The sequence below is a fragment of the Myotis daubentonii genome, chromosome 9, assembly GCF_963259705.1.
Source record: "Myotis daubentonii chromosome 9, mMyoDau2.1, whole genome shotgun sequence".
In the NCBI taxonomy this organism is placed as follows: domain Eukaryota; kingdom Metazoa; phylum Chordata; class Mammalia; order Chiroptera; family Vespertilionidae; genus Myotis; species Myotis daubentonii.
The window spans coordinates 54,880,214-54,894,007 of NC_081848.1; the positions used below are offsets into that span (position 1 = coordinate 54,880,214).

General features: G+C 36.1%; 1 protein-coding gene across 1 annotated transcript; it reads left to right on the forward strand.

Annotated features, from left to right (window-relative positions):
* The first annotated feature begins 333 nt into the window (after window positions 1-333).
* C9H11orf58 (chromosome 9 C11orf58 homolog) lies at window positions 334-13,313 on the forward strand. The gene is made up of 5 exons (XM_059709027.1): window positions 334-544; window positions 5,952-6,035; window positions 9,053-9,113; window positions 10,638-10,747; window positions 12,840-13,313. The coding sequence occupies exons 1-5, from the start codon at window positions 482-484 to the stop codon at window positions 13,068-13,070; spliced, it is 549 nt and encodes a 182-aa protein (XP_059565010.1). The 5' UTR covers window positions 334-481; the 3' UTR covers window positions 13,071-13,313.
* Window positions 13,314-13,794: the final 481 nt, after the last annotated feature.

A 13,794-nucleotide genomic window follows, 5' to 3' on the forward strand; every position in this document is an offset into this window, starting at 1 on the left:
CGTGAGGATTCAGTGAGCCTCAAACTATGACAGAGACGTAGGTCAACCGTGCGGCATCTTACAGTGAAAAGCGAAAACCCACTCTAACTTTCGTTTTGTGCCAAGGAAGCTCTGCCACAACGCTCACCGCCATACCCATCCGCGGGAAAGCTTCCTCCACCAGCCGGAGGGGGCGGGGCCTCAGAGGACACTCCCGCCACACAGCACGAGGTGCGCCGCTGGGCTTCCTGGGAATAGTAGGTTCCGTCACCCCTCTGTCTCTTGTTCAGGCCTCTATGGAGTCAGCCAGAAAACTACAACTCCCAGCGTGCTCTGGGGGTGGCAAGCGGCTGCGTCGTGACGACTGTGGCAGAGAAGGGCCGACGGGCTCTGCGTTCTGGAGTGGCGCTGCTTGGTCCGGAGGCAGGTTGCAGGCTGCTGGTGCCGGAGCTGAGGAGAACAGCCACTCGGTTTGGCATTTGCTGTCGGGGTCCCCGCAACGATGAGTGCTGCCAGGGAGTCCCATCCGCACGGGGTGAAGCGTTCAGCGTCCCCAGACGACGATGTAAATAACAAATGGCGGAATGGATGAGGGTTGAGGCCTACTAAAGGTTGGGGTAGGCCGGGAAGGGTGGGTGTAGATGGAAGAAGCGCCGGAGGTGGCCCGAAAAGGAAGGGAGGGCGGGGGACCTAGAGGAATGGGAAATGTCTCCCTTCTTTAGTTAGGGTCGCAAGGTTTGAAGAGGGCCGCACGCTGAGAATCAGAGACCTGCGTAGGAAGGGATCGAGGAAGGAAATCCTGTACGGTCGAGAAGTGAGAGAGCCTAGTCAAGAGGTCCTATCTGCCTCTTTGGCGGCTGATGAAGCCTCTTGGTCGGGCCTTCCCGCTCGGGATAGAGACGGCCAGACACGCCCTGTTTGAGGCTTAAACTGCTCCCGTGACAGGGTCAAGGTGTTCGCGCAATTTGGGCAGCTTCTCCGGCCGGGCTTATTTTTGCAGTGTGCTCTTGACAATTAATCTTAACTGCACGGTTAAGAGTACACTCAGAACAGTGTTGAGTGGGAAAAAATGTATCGGGGGAGTCATCTGTGACTGGCGCAAGGTGGTGAGGTCTAAGACGTTGCGACCTAGAAGCCCGTTTTGATGTCAAGTACCTCCCTCTCCCCTCCTCCCTCTCCCTCTGCTTTCCTCCTCCTCCACCACCACCCCCCTCCCCCCAGCACGTCATTTTAAATAGCAAACCATTCATTTCTTAGAGTAACACATTAAATATTTACTGCTGCGCCAGGTGTTGGAGAGTCAAAGATGAATAAGTAGGTGCTTCTCGTCGGCCTTTTTGTGTATCTGCCCCAGCTCCTAGCGCATTGTCATGGAGACTGCAGTAACCAGTCAACTTAAACTGGGTCCTCTTACGGTGGGTCAATAAATGCCCACCGAGAATGTTGATGGGAGGGGGAGCATGGCAGGTCATCTTTAAGGATGGGGAAGGAACAACATCTAGGTTTCTTTCCGTTATTGTTTAAAGCACTATCAACTACTGGATGTATCGTTTTTTTATTTTCTTAAGCTTCAGTTCAGTGCCTTTCATAATATCTTATTTTGTGAATCATAAAAGGCTCACTGAATACTACCGGTGTGTATCTTTTGTAGCAAATGAAATAATGGTTAAGACCCACCACTCTCTGGGTGGAAGGGTTAGGTCCAGAATAGTAAGGCTCTTTTAGCTTTGCAGAAAGATCAGTAACCTGTGAAGGCTTGGGGATGAATAGTTATAGTGAGCTTTATTCATGCCCTCTGTTCCTGCCTGGTAGAGGCTTTTAGATCTTTTCTTGTTGGTATGGTAATCCAGTTCATGCCGCGAATTTATTTAGGCTTTTAAGTAACCTGGGTGCCATTTCAAAAGCTCTTACATTGTTTCCCTCCTGGTATTTAATTGTGACTTGATTGTTAGAATGTTAGGTACCTGTTTTGCTAGACTCTGAGACATAGTCTTTTAGCTTGACAGAAAATTCTTGGTGATATTAAGTAATTTAACACAAAGTTAAAGAGATTAAGTAATTAAGACTTCGATAGCTTCTGGTGGGACCATTTTAAACTAGATGACCTTTAAGACCTTTTCCACTTCTACAAGCAGTCTCTTTGAAGATAATGGTTATAGTTACAAATCACACCAGGACTTAGCACCATCACACATTCCCTAAAATTGATTATGTTGTTAATTTTATATTATAGTGCAATACAAAGCAATACAATAACCTATCTCTTGATAGTGATTTTTTTTCAAGTTTCTTTCATATGAATTTTATTTTTGCTGGTAATTGGGAGTTATCTCTTAAGTACTTGTTTTTAAAATATTTTAATATATGTAAAACATTTTTAAATGTTTTTAAACATACATATAAATTATAGAAAATCAACTAATTATAATATGTATTTGGTCAGTAGTTTCTAATGAACATCCACTGAATGTAAAATATAATTGAAGTTTTATTTTGCCCACTGACCTCACATATTAAATGGGGATTATCAAATATTTAAAAAGGTATTAAAAGTAGATATTAAACCACAGAATCCAAATTTAGTAAAATGCTGACAATTCCAAAAGTTACTATGGTATTATTGGAGGTAAATTGATTGCAGTTCTATAAAATATCGACAGCTTAAAAAAATTAGGATTATAAATTGTAAATGATAAGGTTATTTATATAAAGACATTGAAGACATTTGCTCTTTTTATATATTTTTATAACTAGTTCGTAAACTATTTCCACATACTCTATCTTATTTGGTTGTGTACAGTATAATGTGGAAAGAGCAGAGGACTTAAGGCTAGAGGATGGAAGCAAGTCCCTTAGCCTCTTTACGTCATTGTCCTTATTTATTAAATGGATTCTTGAGAGAATGTAAATGAAAGCAGTCTGCAAGTTGTAACACACTGCAATTTTTAAGTAAAGGAGCCTTGCTATATAGATAAGGAATGAAAAGAAGTTAAATGCCACATCTAGGTTAACAGAGAGCAAGTAATTTAGTGGGATTCAGAACTTAAGCTTCACTAGTACTTTAATTTTTTTTTTAAACTATATTGAACCAGAAATAGTTAAGAACTAACCGGTCTGTGAAGAGATGAGCTGTCAGATGGAAAGAAGCAGAAATTTGGAACTTAGCCAAAATTATGAGAGCATATAAGCCCCCGACCAAAAGGAATTTAGAAGAGCCATGGTAGTCCATGTAGTACAAATAGTTTTAAACTCATATGCCCAGAAGAAATGGCCATCATTGTTTCTTTTATATTCTATTAGTCTTTTTTTTACAAGATATTTTCATAAGTAAGGAGAATAGTGAAAATCGCCTTCATTAGAAATTCTAATATGAATTTAACCATACCAAATCAAATTTGTATTCCACATTTTCATGACATACATACCCAAAATGATGAGCATCCTCTGAATACAGCTAACTGCCTATCAGTTGTTATGTGTGAAGCTGGAACATATAATTTAAGATTACAAACATATTTCTAATAGATTTTAGCTTATTAGGAAGTTATTCTAGTTCTTACATTTGCATCATCAAAATATAATACTACTTGAATTGTTTTAAACATTTGATTGCTTATAATGTGTTGAGAAAGGGGTTGTCTGCTCCATAAATGTGAAACATTTTCATTTTTAAATTATAAACTCGATTAGAATGATCAATGAATGTTTTCATTTCTACATTCATTCTAGTCACCTTTGTATACACACCTGTCTTCATCATTTGTCCACTTAAAAACCATATCAAATAAGTTTGGTGTACAGATAACATAAAAGATGAAATAAAAGTCATATATCTTTTTAGGAAAACAGGATGGTCCAGGCTATTATAGCAAAATATTGCAGGATGAAGTCCTTCCTGTTGAGTGACTCTCTCGATGAGAGTATTATATTTATTTTCTCTCTCTCTTTTTTTTTTTTTTGGTCTATAATTGATTTCTGGGTTGGAAAAGTTATTTAGTATTTCATGATTCAAAGACTCATAGTCATAAGATTTTTGCATATACAATTTGCCATCACTTGTCAGTTTGCATTCAACTACTTGTCTGATAATTGTGAAATGCCTTCTATCAGTTTCCAATTTTTACCCACTTGCAATTATGGGTAGAAATGAAAAAAAAAAATCTGAATTAACTGTGTCCAAAGAAAGCTAGAAGTGACCAACAAAGGGGTGATGTTTTTTTAAAAGTAATGCAATACTTTAGACCAGCGGTTCTCAACCTGTAGGTCACAACCTCTTTGGCGGGCGAACGACCCTTTCAAAGGGGTCGCCTAAGACTATCCTGCATATCAGATATTTACATTATGATTCATAACAGTAGCAACATTGCAGTTATGACGAAGCAATGAAAATAATTTTATGGCTGGGTCACAACATGAGGAACTGTATTTTAAAGGGCCAGAAGGTTGAGAACCACTGCTTTAGACAATATGATGAGAAAACTCTTCTACCATTTTTCTATTTTCTTACTCTTTTAGTCATTGTTAGCATAGTTGGGAATAATTGATGATTTAAAGTAATTCTTACATTTGTTTCAAGATGTAGAGAAAAATAGCATTAGGATTCCATATTAGATTTATCAAAAGGTTCAATATTTGATATTGATTTCGCCCAATATTTGATAATTATAAAGTAAAATGGCTTTTTCTGTTCTTTTAAAAAATAAGTAAATTTTGTCTTTATTCTTTGGAAGACCTCTAAGAATAAATGAAAGTCATAACATATCCTTACAAAAACTAGAACTCCTCAAAAAGAAACTGATGGCCCTGACTGGTTTGGCTCAGTGGACAGAGCGTCGGCCTGTGGACTGAAAGGTCCCAGGTTCGATTCCGGTCAAGGGCATGTACCTTGGTTGCGGGCACATTCCCAGTAGAGTGTGCAGGAGGCAGCTGATTGATGTTTCTCTCTCATCAATGTTTCTGACTCTCTATCTCTCTCTCTTCCTCTCTGTAAGAAATCAATAAAAATATATTTTTAAAAAAGAAAGAAACTGATGCTCTAGCTGGTTTGACTCAGTGGATGATTTGACTCAGTGGATTGAACGTTGGCCTGCGGGCTGAAGGGTCCCAGGTTCAATTCTGGTGAAGGGCACATGCCCAAGTTGCAGGCTCGGTCTCCAGTGGGGGGTGTGCAAGAGGCAGTCAGTCAATGATTCTCTCATCATTGATGTTTCTGTCTCTCCCTCTCTCTTCCTCTCTGAAATCAATAAAATTAAAAAAAGAAAAGAAACTGAAAACTAAAATTGGGTCTATTAAACTCTGATGTTAAACTGTCCTAATATCCCAAAAGCCAGTTAGCTAACTTTATTTAACAACTTGGAAGCCCTCTGGGTTCAAAGTACTACATGCTCTAGAGTCCTATAAAGCTCTGGGGTAGTTGGTCTTAACATCTGGTTGCCCACATGAACAGCATCACTTTAGGAATTTGTTGGAAATGAAATCTGTGAGCCCTACCTCAGACCTACTGAATCTGCAATTCCTGGCGTGTTCTAACAAGCCCTTCTTCAGATTATTCTGATAGAAACAAATTTGAAAACAGCTCTCTGGCTGTAAAAAAACTAAAAGCTTCTGCCTTGAGGTAACAAAAGGAAGAGATGCTTCTTCAATGTGTTTACATCCCAATAAACCCATCATAAGTTGAAAATACCATTAAGTCAAAAATGCACTCTTAACCTACTGAACATCATAGCTTAGTCTGACCAGTTTCTACTAAATGGGCATCACTTTTACACCATCATAAAGTTGAAAAGTCTTGTTGAACCATCATAAGTTGGGGACTGGCTGTATATTTATGATATATGTGCTTAATTTCCTAAATAAGAATGAGCCCATAGTTAAAACTGACAGGGGAAAAAACTTAGAATTTACCGGTAAACTTAAAAATTTTTAATACTTAATATTAGCAAAACAAATTAATATGCTAATTTCTTTTCCAGCTTGGATCTAGCAATTGGGAGGCAGCAGACTTAGGTAACGAAGAAAGAAAACAAAAGTTCTTGAGACTTATGGGTGCAGGAAAGGTAAGCATCAGACAGTATGCATTTTTTTCTTTTCTGTGAAAATAATGCCCTTTTCTGTGTATGTTAATTGAGAAGGACTGAATATACTTGGATCCCATTTCCCTGTTCTGCATGATTATTTTAGGCTTTGGGGAATATAGCTGACCAAAGTGAGCACTTAAAATTCTTACAATTTCTTAGGATTCTCATTGCCTCTGGGCAGTAGCTTTAGGAACTGTATAGAAAAAATTTTTGGTTTGAGGGGACTCCTACAGAAGAAAGAAGATGTTAAAGTTTATGATTTGCCATTTGTTAGACTAATGATTTGATACAAGGTATTGCTGGACAGACCAATTGGTAGGTCATATCACTCCTTCCAGCCCTTGAAGAAGTAACCAAGGGAATAACCTTTATCCCTGATTTTTTTCAATGTTCAATTTATTTTTGTGAAATTCTTTTGATTAACATAATAGAAGATATAAAATATAGGTGCCATAAAAACATCACCTATTGGAAAAACTCTCTTCCTAGCAATTTATTTTAACATTCAAATACAGTGGTAAGTAGATATTTATTTTTTGTAAGCAAGTACATTTATTTTTGTAACATTGTCCCCATAGCCTTCCTACAAATAGAATGTAAAATAGAATGTGAAAGAAATAGGGAAACTTTTCTCCCTTTTAAGATCCTTAAAATGAAATTCTGCTTTTTGTTTTTGTTATTAATATGAGAATGTATTTGTGCATTTTAGTTTTACCAACAGTTATTGACCACTATATGCCAGGTACTGTACTAGGTCTGGTGGGAGGTGGGGGGCATCACACAGAGCAATAACACATGTTTGGAGCCATCATGTAATAGAAGAAATTAGATAATAACTACAGAATTATAATTGCTATGAAAGAGCTATACACATAGTGCTGTGGAATCAACAGACAAGGATAGCTACCCCTGGCTTAGCTGTATAAGAAACCTTTCCAGAAATAGAATTGATCTGAATCTAAAAGGATGAGGAGTTATCCAGACTACTGCAGTGGGGTTGAGGGTAGGGAGAGATCATGCAAACCATGAAGACCTATACAAAGGAGGCATTTGTATATCTCATTAATCCAGATTTTCCATAATTTGTAATTTGTCATAGAAAGTATTTTGAAGTTTGCCTAGGTTCATGCAAATAAAAGATTTGCTAAGAATATTTAAAATAATTAATAGTTCAGAGGGCATGCTAAACCTAGTGGAATGAAAACTCTTCAAGTACTTAGGAAGAACACTAAGAAAATGTATGCAATATAGCTACCAATAGTGAATTATATCAATAAAAGGGGAGGGAACGGATTGAACATTTAAAAAAGAAATTTGGCCACCAGTAAATGGACTATTAAGCATACATTCAGTTCTTTGCTAGCAAGGCAAAATTGTAGCTTTGATCTTTTATATAAGCTGATTAGATTTGTTCTGGCTTGTGGACACAAAGTATATTCCTAATCCTAGCCAACTATGAGTATTTTATTGGTCACGGAGAGAACTAGCTGAGAAGATATGAATAGACCATTGCCATTATATATCCAGATCTTGTTAATGAGGTATTTTCTAGAATCTAAAGAAACAACATATTGAATCATTGATTTGCTTATGTGTTTATAGCATGTAAAACATTAATGCCTGAAGCTTTCAGTAGTATCTTTGGGTATGGAGAATGTGTCTGTCATCCTTTTACAATAGAAAGATTTGTTAACTATATCTTCACAGATGATTAAGATTGCTTTGCAAAGTCAGTGAACAATTTCTTTCTTTACCTTATGAAACTGAATATGAACCATAAAGAGTGGATTGGGCCCTAGCCGGTGTGGTTCTGTGGTTAGAGAGGCAGCCCTCACACCAAAGGATCACAGGTTCAATTTCCGGTCAGGGGCATGTACCTGGGTTGCAGGTTCGATCCCTCGCTCCAGTCAGGGCACATGTGGGAGGCAATCAATCGATGCCTCTCTCTCACATCATGGTTTCTCTCACTCCACCTTCCTCTCGCTCACTCTAAAAAATCAATGGGGAAAAAAAAAATCAATGGAAAAATTTGTTTTATAAAACTAGATTATTTTAAATTGTGTTCTTTTTGATAGTTTGAGATTGGGTGCTCATTGCCACCAAATACTAATGAGCTAGCAATTTGAGTGTGATGTGTCAGTAGTAATAATGATTTTCATTTTTTATATTGTAAAGATCTATTAAACTGCATTATAAGTGTTTCATTTTTAGCTAGCTATTCTCATTTGCAATCTCCATGAGATATGCCTGAGACATCAGAAAAAGAAGGTGGGAAAGTTAAAGCAATTCATTTAATTGGCCTTCTTAGAAAAGAAAATACTTAGATTGTCTTCATTTTTTTATTTATCTATCCTTCCCACTTAAAATTCTAGCTTGTTCTTTACATACTCTCCACCCTCTTCCTCTACCGTTTAATTTATATGTGTTTTAATGGTATTTATTACCTTCTAACATACATAATTTACTTTTGTTTCCCCTCCCCATCCCTACCATTGCTAGAATGTAAATTCCATAAAGACAGGGATCTAAACTTAATCTTTTTTTCTGCACTGTATCCCAGAAGCATGGAATAGTGTCAGGCATATAGTAGACACTCAATAATTATGTTAAACTAGAGGCCTGGTGCACGGATTCGTGTACTGGTAGGGTCCCTCCCCAGCTGGCTGGTCCTGATCGGGACTGGGTGAGATGGACCAGACACCCTGGAGCCCTCCTGCAGTCGCTCTCCACCCTGATCATGCACTGGTGAGCTCCTTCAGCCTGGCCTGTGGGGATCGGGCCGAAACCGGCCCCTGCATGGATTCATCCAGGGCATGTCCAGCCTGTCTCGCCCAATCCTGATCAGCCGGACCCCAGCAGCAAGCTAACCTACCGGTCAGAGTGTCTGTCCTCTGGTGGTCAGTGCACGTCATAGCTACCAGTTGAACTTTCGCTTAGGCTTTTATATATATAGATTAGTGTTCTCAAATTCTAATACATTTTCTGCCTCATTATAGAAAGAACATACTGGTCGTCTTGTTATAGGAGATCACAAATCAACATCTCACTTCCGAACAGGTAAGAAATTTAAAACATAATTAAAATGATATTTAAAATATTAGACTTGGAAATGTACATAGTATATGTAAACATGTTACATATATTATGTAATAATTAGTATATACTTTGATTTTTAAAAGATTTGAGATTATAGAGTACACATCAGTATGATATTCTAACCAAGAAACTGACCCTTTATGTCTTCATTTTTACTGACTCATGTATTTTAATGGTAGTAAGGTTTTATGCCTCATCTTATGAACTGTAGTATGTATTGACTTTATATATTTTTTACTTTATAAATTATTTAGCATATCTTATAATTGGCATGTTTTACTAGTTTATAGTTTATTTGCAGTTTTCTGAAATCTTTGAAGAACTAAAATTCAGTGCAAAGCCTGAAAAAATTAACTTAAAAAAAATTGTGGGGAGAAAACTTTTAAAGAAGAACTGAAAATGGGTTTGGATTTGAATTCAGTCTGCTGAAAAGTTAAGTTTTCTCCTATTTCAAATTGATCCTGATCCATGGACATTAATAATAGGGCATAATGACCTTATATTTATATTTAACAAAACAATTAAAGTATTTAAATTAGCTTTTTACTGACCTAGAATATGTAGCACATTTTATAAATTAATTGGTATTTTATACTTCTGGTATTAAACAATTTCTAATTAATTTGCATTGCTACAAAAGGTTAAAAGAGTCCCTGAGCTTTGCAGAATGGAAATATATTCAACTGCTTTTTAAAACAGGGGGCTTTATGAATGACAATAATGAAAAGCACCAACATTTGTGATTAAAATGTGAAATTCCTCTTTTATTTATAAATTAAAATGCCAAGCACAAAAAGCTTTGATTGTATTGATAACATCGAGTTCTTATGTGGTAAGTTCACATGTAGTTTAGTTTTCTGTTTAATAACTACATACAACAGTATATATGTAAAAATACGTATCATATGTTGCATGATAAAAAAGTTTATGTTGCTTCAGTAAACTGATATTCAAAGATAGTCATAAAGGAGAGCCATTACAAGGTCATTTTATTTAACCATCCTGTGAAAGAATTGTGTGTCTTTTCATTATTTTTGTTTGAATACAGAAGGTTTTGTTTGGAGGTTTTTCTGTAACTATTCACTTTCAGGAGAATAGTTTTTAGACTATAAATAAGCTAAACTATATAATAGCCAGAGTTCTTTTAATTAATTTTTAGAATATCTGAACTCCAGGCACTTTTTCTGAGGCTCTTGTGTCTAGTGTGAATTACGTGGGAAAATATAAGCTGTTTATCTTTTATAAACATTTTTGTAGTTGGAAGGGTTGGCTATTAAAGAACTAATCATAAATACATATTTCAATTATTTTATTTCTATTAAGTCGTATGGTATAGAAACCCATCCACAAAATTAATTGTAAAATTAGTCACAGTTCGAAAAATCAGCCCTGATTATAATAGCATCTGTATTAAGGGTTTTTTTGTGTAATCAAATATTTTTATTAATTTGACTGAAACATAACCAAAGTACCCTGGACATGTAGGGGAAGAAGACAAGAAAATTAATGAAGAACTGGAGTCTCAATATCAGCAAAGTATGGACAGTAAATTGTCAGGAAGATATCGAAGACATTGTGGACTTGGCTTCAGTGAGGTAGTAATTAATGTGTTTTCATTAAATGGGAAGATAATTAATTTGCAATTTGATAAAATTTTTAGTTACTTAAAATATTTTTACATGCCGTACTAGGTCTTTGTAGATAAGAAGAGATTTTTGAGAGATTTATTAATAACTTTTCTGATATCAGCTTATGTAAATTCTGCTTAGAGTAACTGCTGGGGCACATTTTTTCAGTATAGTTGACATAAAATGCCATATTAGTTTTAGGTGTACAACATAGTGATTAAACAATTATATACCTTATGAAGTGATCACAATAAGTGTAGTACCCATCTGGCACCATACATAGTAATTACAGTATTATTGACTATATTCACTGTGCTCTACCGTCATCCCTGTGACTGTTTTTATAACTGGCAATTTGTACTTCTTAATCCCTTTCACATTTTTTTAAAAATATATTTTATTGATTTTTTACAGAGAGGAAGGGAGAGAGATAGAGAGTCAGAAACATCGATGAGAGAGAAACATCGACCAGCCGCCTCCTGCACATCCCCCACCGGGGATGTGCCCGCAACCCAGGTACATGCCCTTGACCGGAATCGAACCTGGGACCTTTCAGTCCGCAGGCCGACACTCTATCCACTGAGCCAAAGCGGTTTCAGCCCCTTTCACATTTTATACCCATCCTCCCAACACCCCTCCCATCTGGCAACCATCAGTTTGTTCTCGTATCTACGAGTTTGTTTGTTTTTTTTTTTCATTTATTTTGTTTTTTAGATTCCACATATAAGTGAAATCATATGGTATTTCTCTTTCTCTGTCTGGCTTATTTCACTTAGCATAAAACCTTCTAGGTCCTTCCATGATGTGGCAAATGGCAAGATTTCATTCTTTTTTATGACCGAGTATTATTCCATTGTGTATGTGAACCACATGTTCTTTATCCATTCATCTATTATCATCTGACAATTTTACTTCTTCCTTTCCAATATGGATGGAAATTTATATCTTTTTCTTGTGTGATTACTGTGGCCCAGGATTTCCAATAGTATGTCAAATAAAGTTGATGAGTGTGGACATCCTTGTCTTCCTCCTGTTCTCAAAGGAAAAGCTTTCACTTTTCAACATTGAGTATGTTAACTGTGGTGTGTTATATGGTCTTTATTATGTGAGTTTGAGTTATCTTTCCTCATGTTGCCAAGAGTTTTCATCATAAATGGATGTTGCATTTTCATCAGATGTTTTTTCTGCTTCTTTTGATAAGCTCATATAATTTTTATCTTTCATTTTATTTATCTGGTTTATCACATTAATTGATTTGTGGATACTGAACCAACATTGCATACCTGGAATAAATCCCACTTAATAGTGGTGTATAATCTTTGGAATTATTGCTGAATTCAGTTTATTAATATTTTGTTGAAGATTTTTGCATCTATGTTCATGAAAGACCTTAGCCTATAATTTTTTTTTTATAGTGTTTCTGTCTGGTACAAAATCTAGCAGTCTTATTTTAAGTTGATGGTTGTTTAAATTTGAACACATCACTACATTTTTTGCTCACCCATATCCCACATTCTTGTCATTATTTTTTTACTGTGTGTGTGTGTGTGTGTGTGTGTGTCTCTCCACTAAGGCACATCTTAAATAGGCATGAAGAACATTCAAGTTAGATGAAATATATCATGTCAGTACTGGTTAGGGAGAATTCTCTTAGTTTCCTGAGTCATCTTTTTTTATAACTACTGGTTTATTATTCCAAAGTAGTGTAATATGCAAAACATTGATACTGTAATATCCAAAACAATGTTTTCCACATTTCTATGAATCAGAAGTTAACTTACCTTATTTACTTTAAAAAAATTGTCTCATGCTTTCAAACAGGGTAGAGGGTGGGACACGTAGGTGAGTGAGTGGTCTTCAAAAGCCTTTTCTTAAAACAAAATCCTATTCAAGTCCCAGTATATAAAACACATGAAGTCCTCAGTTCTTCCTTTGACAGCCTGTGAGCATAATACAGTCTTAAACCTGTTAATTTAATGGCTAGGAAATGTGGGGGGGTTTTTTAGTTTTTGTACTTGATGATTGTATTTATTTAAGAAGCTGTTGATTGGTATTTTAGGTAGAAGATCATGATGGAGAAGGTGATGTGGCTGGAGATGATGATGATGATGATGATTCACCTGATCCTGAAAGTCCAGATGACTCTGAAAGTGATTCAGAGTCAGAAAAAGAAGAATCTGCTGAAGAACTCCAGGCTCCTGAGCACCCTGATGAAGAGGAGGATCCCAAAAACAAAAAAGATGCAAAAAGCAACTATAAAATGATGTTTGTTAAATCTAGTGGTTCATAACTCCCAAACACTTAGTCTTTGTATTAAAAGTAAGCCTTATTGTTATAATGCACAGTGGAGGACTGCTTATAGAGCACAGACCTTTGTATTATAATTTTTAAAAAGGCCCTTTTAAGTAATTACAAAGAGTGTTTGCTTTCAGATGCCATGGGTTACACTTTTATGGGCATGACTAAAATCAATTTTGTAAAGCGTAAGAGTTGTATAAAATAAGAAATAAATACAATACTCAATTTCCTTTCATATTAGCATTATCAAACCTCTATTCTCACCTTTTTATCCTTCAAATAGTTGAGGGAGACACTATTTTTTGTTTATGGTAGCTGTCTTTTTTGTGTTCATATTTTTCTCATAAAAAGTTTATCTGTACTCTGATGTGTTCATGAAAAGAATTATTTTATTATACTTTGATATAGTAGAACTATTCATCATGGATATTTCTGCTGCCAATAACAATCTAAATTAATGTTGGCAAACGGTTAGGTACTTAAGTTTACTCTTACTGATTCAGCTCTATTCTTTTGGACCAAAGCAACATGAGAGCAAATACTTTTCACACCTGCTAGGATGGAAATATAACTCATACATTTGGAATGCTGTGATCTCAAGCAGTCTTTATATAAGTTGAATTACATTGAATGTTAGATTTTTAAATAATATTTGGCAAAGTTTTGCAAAAGAAATTATATCTCTGATCATTTGGTCCTATCTAGGAATATGTAAA

What these genes read in the sequence shown, in the direction of transcription:
- C9H11orf58 (XM_059709027.1), top strand. Translation starts at nt 482, where the DNA reads ATGAGTGCTGCCAGGGAGTCCCATCCGCACGGGGTGAAGCGTTCAGCG. An exon ending in CAGCGTCCCCAGACGACGAT is followed by an intron (nt 545 to 5,951) that starts GTAAATAACAAA and finishes TTTCTTTTCCAG; the next exon opens with CTTGGATCTAGCAATTGGGA. An exon ending in GACTTATGGGTGCAGGAAAG is followed by an intron (nt 6,036 to 9,052) that starts GTAAGCATCAGA and finishes GCCTCATTATAG; the next exon opens with AAAGAACATACTGGTCGTCT.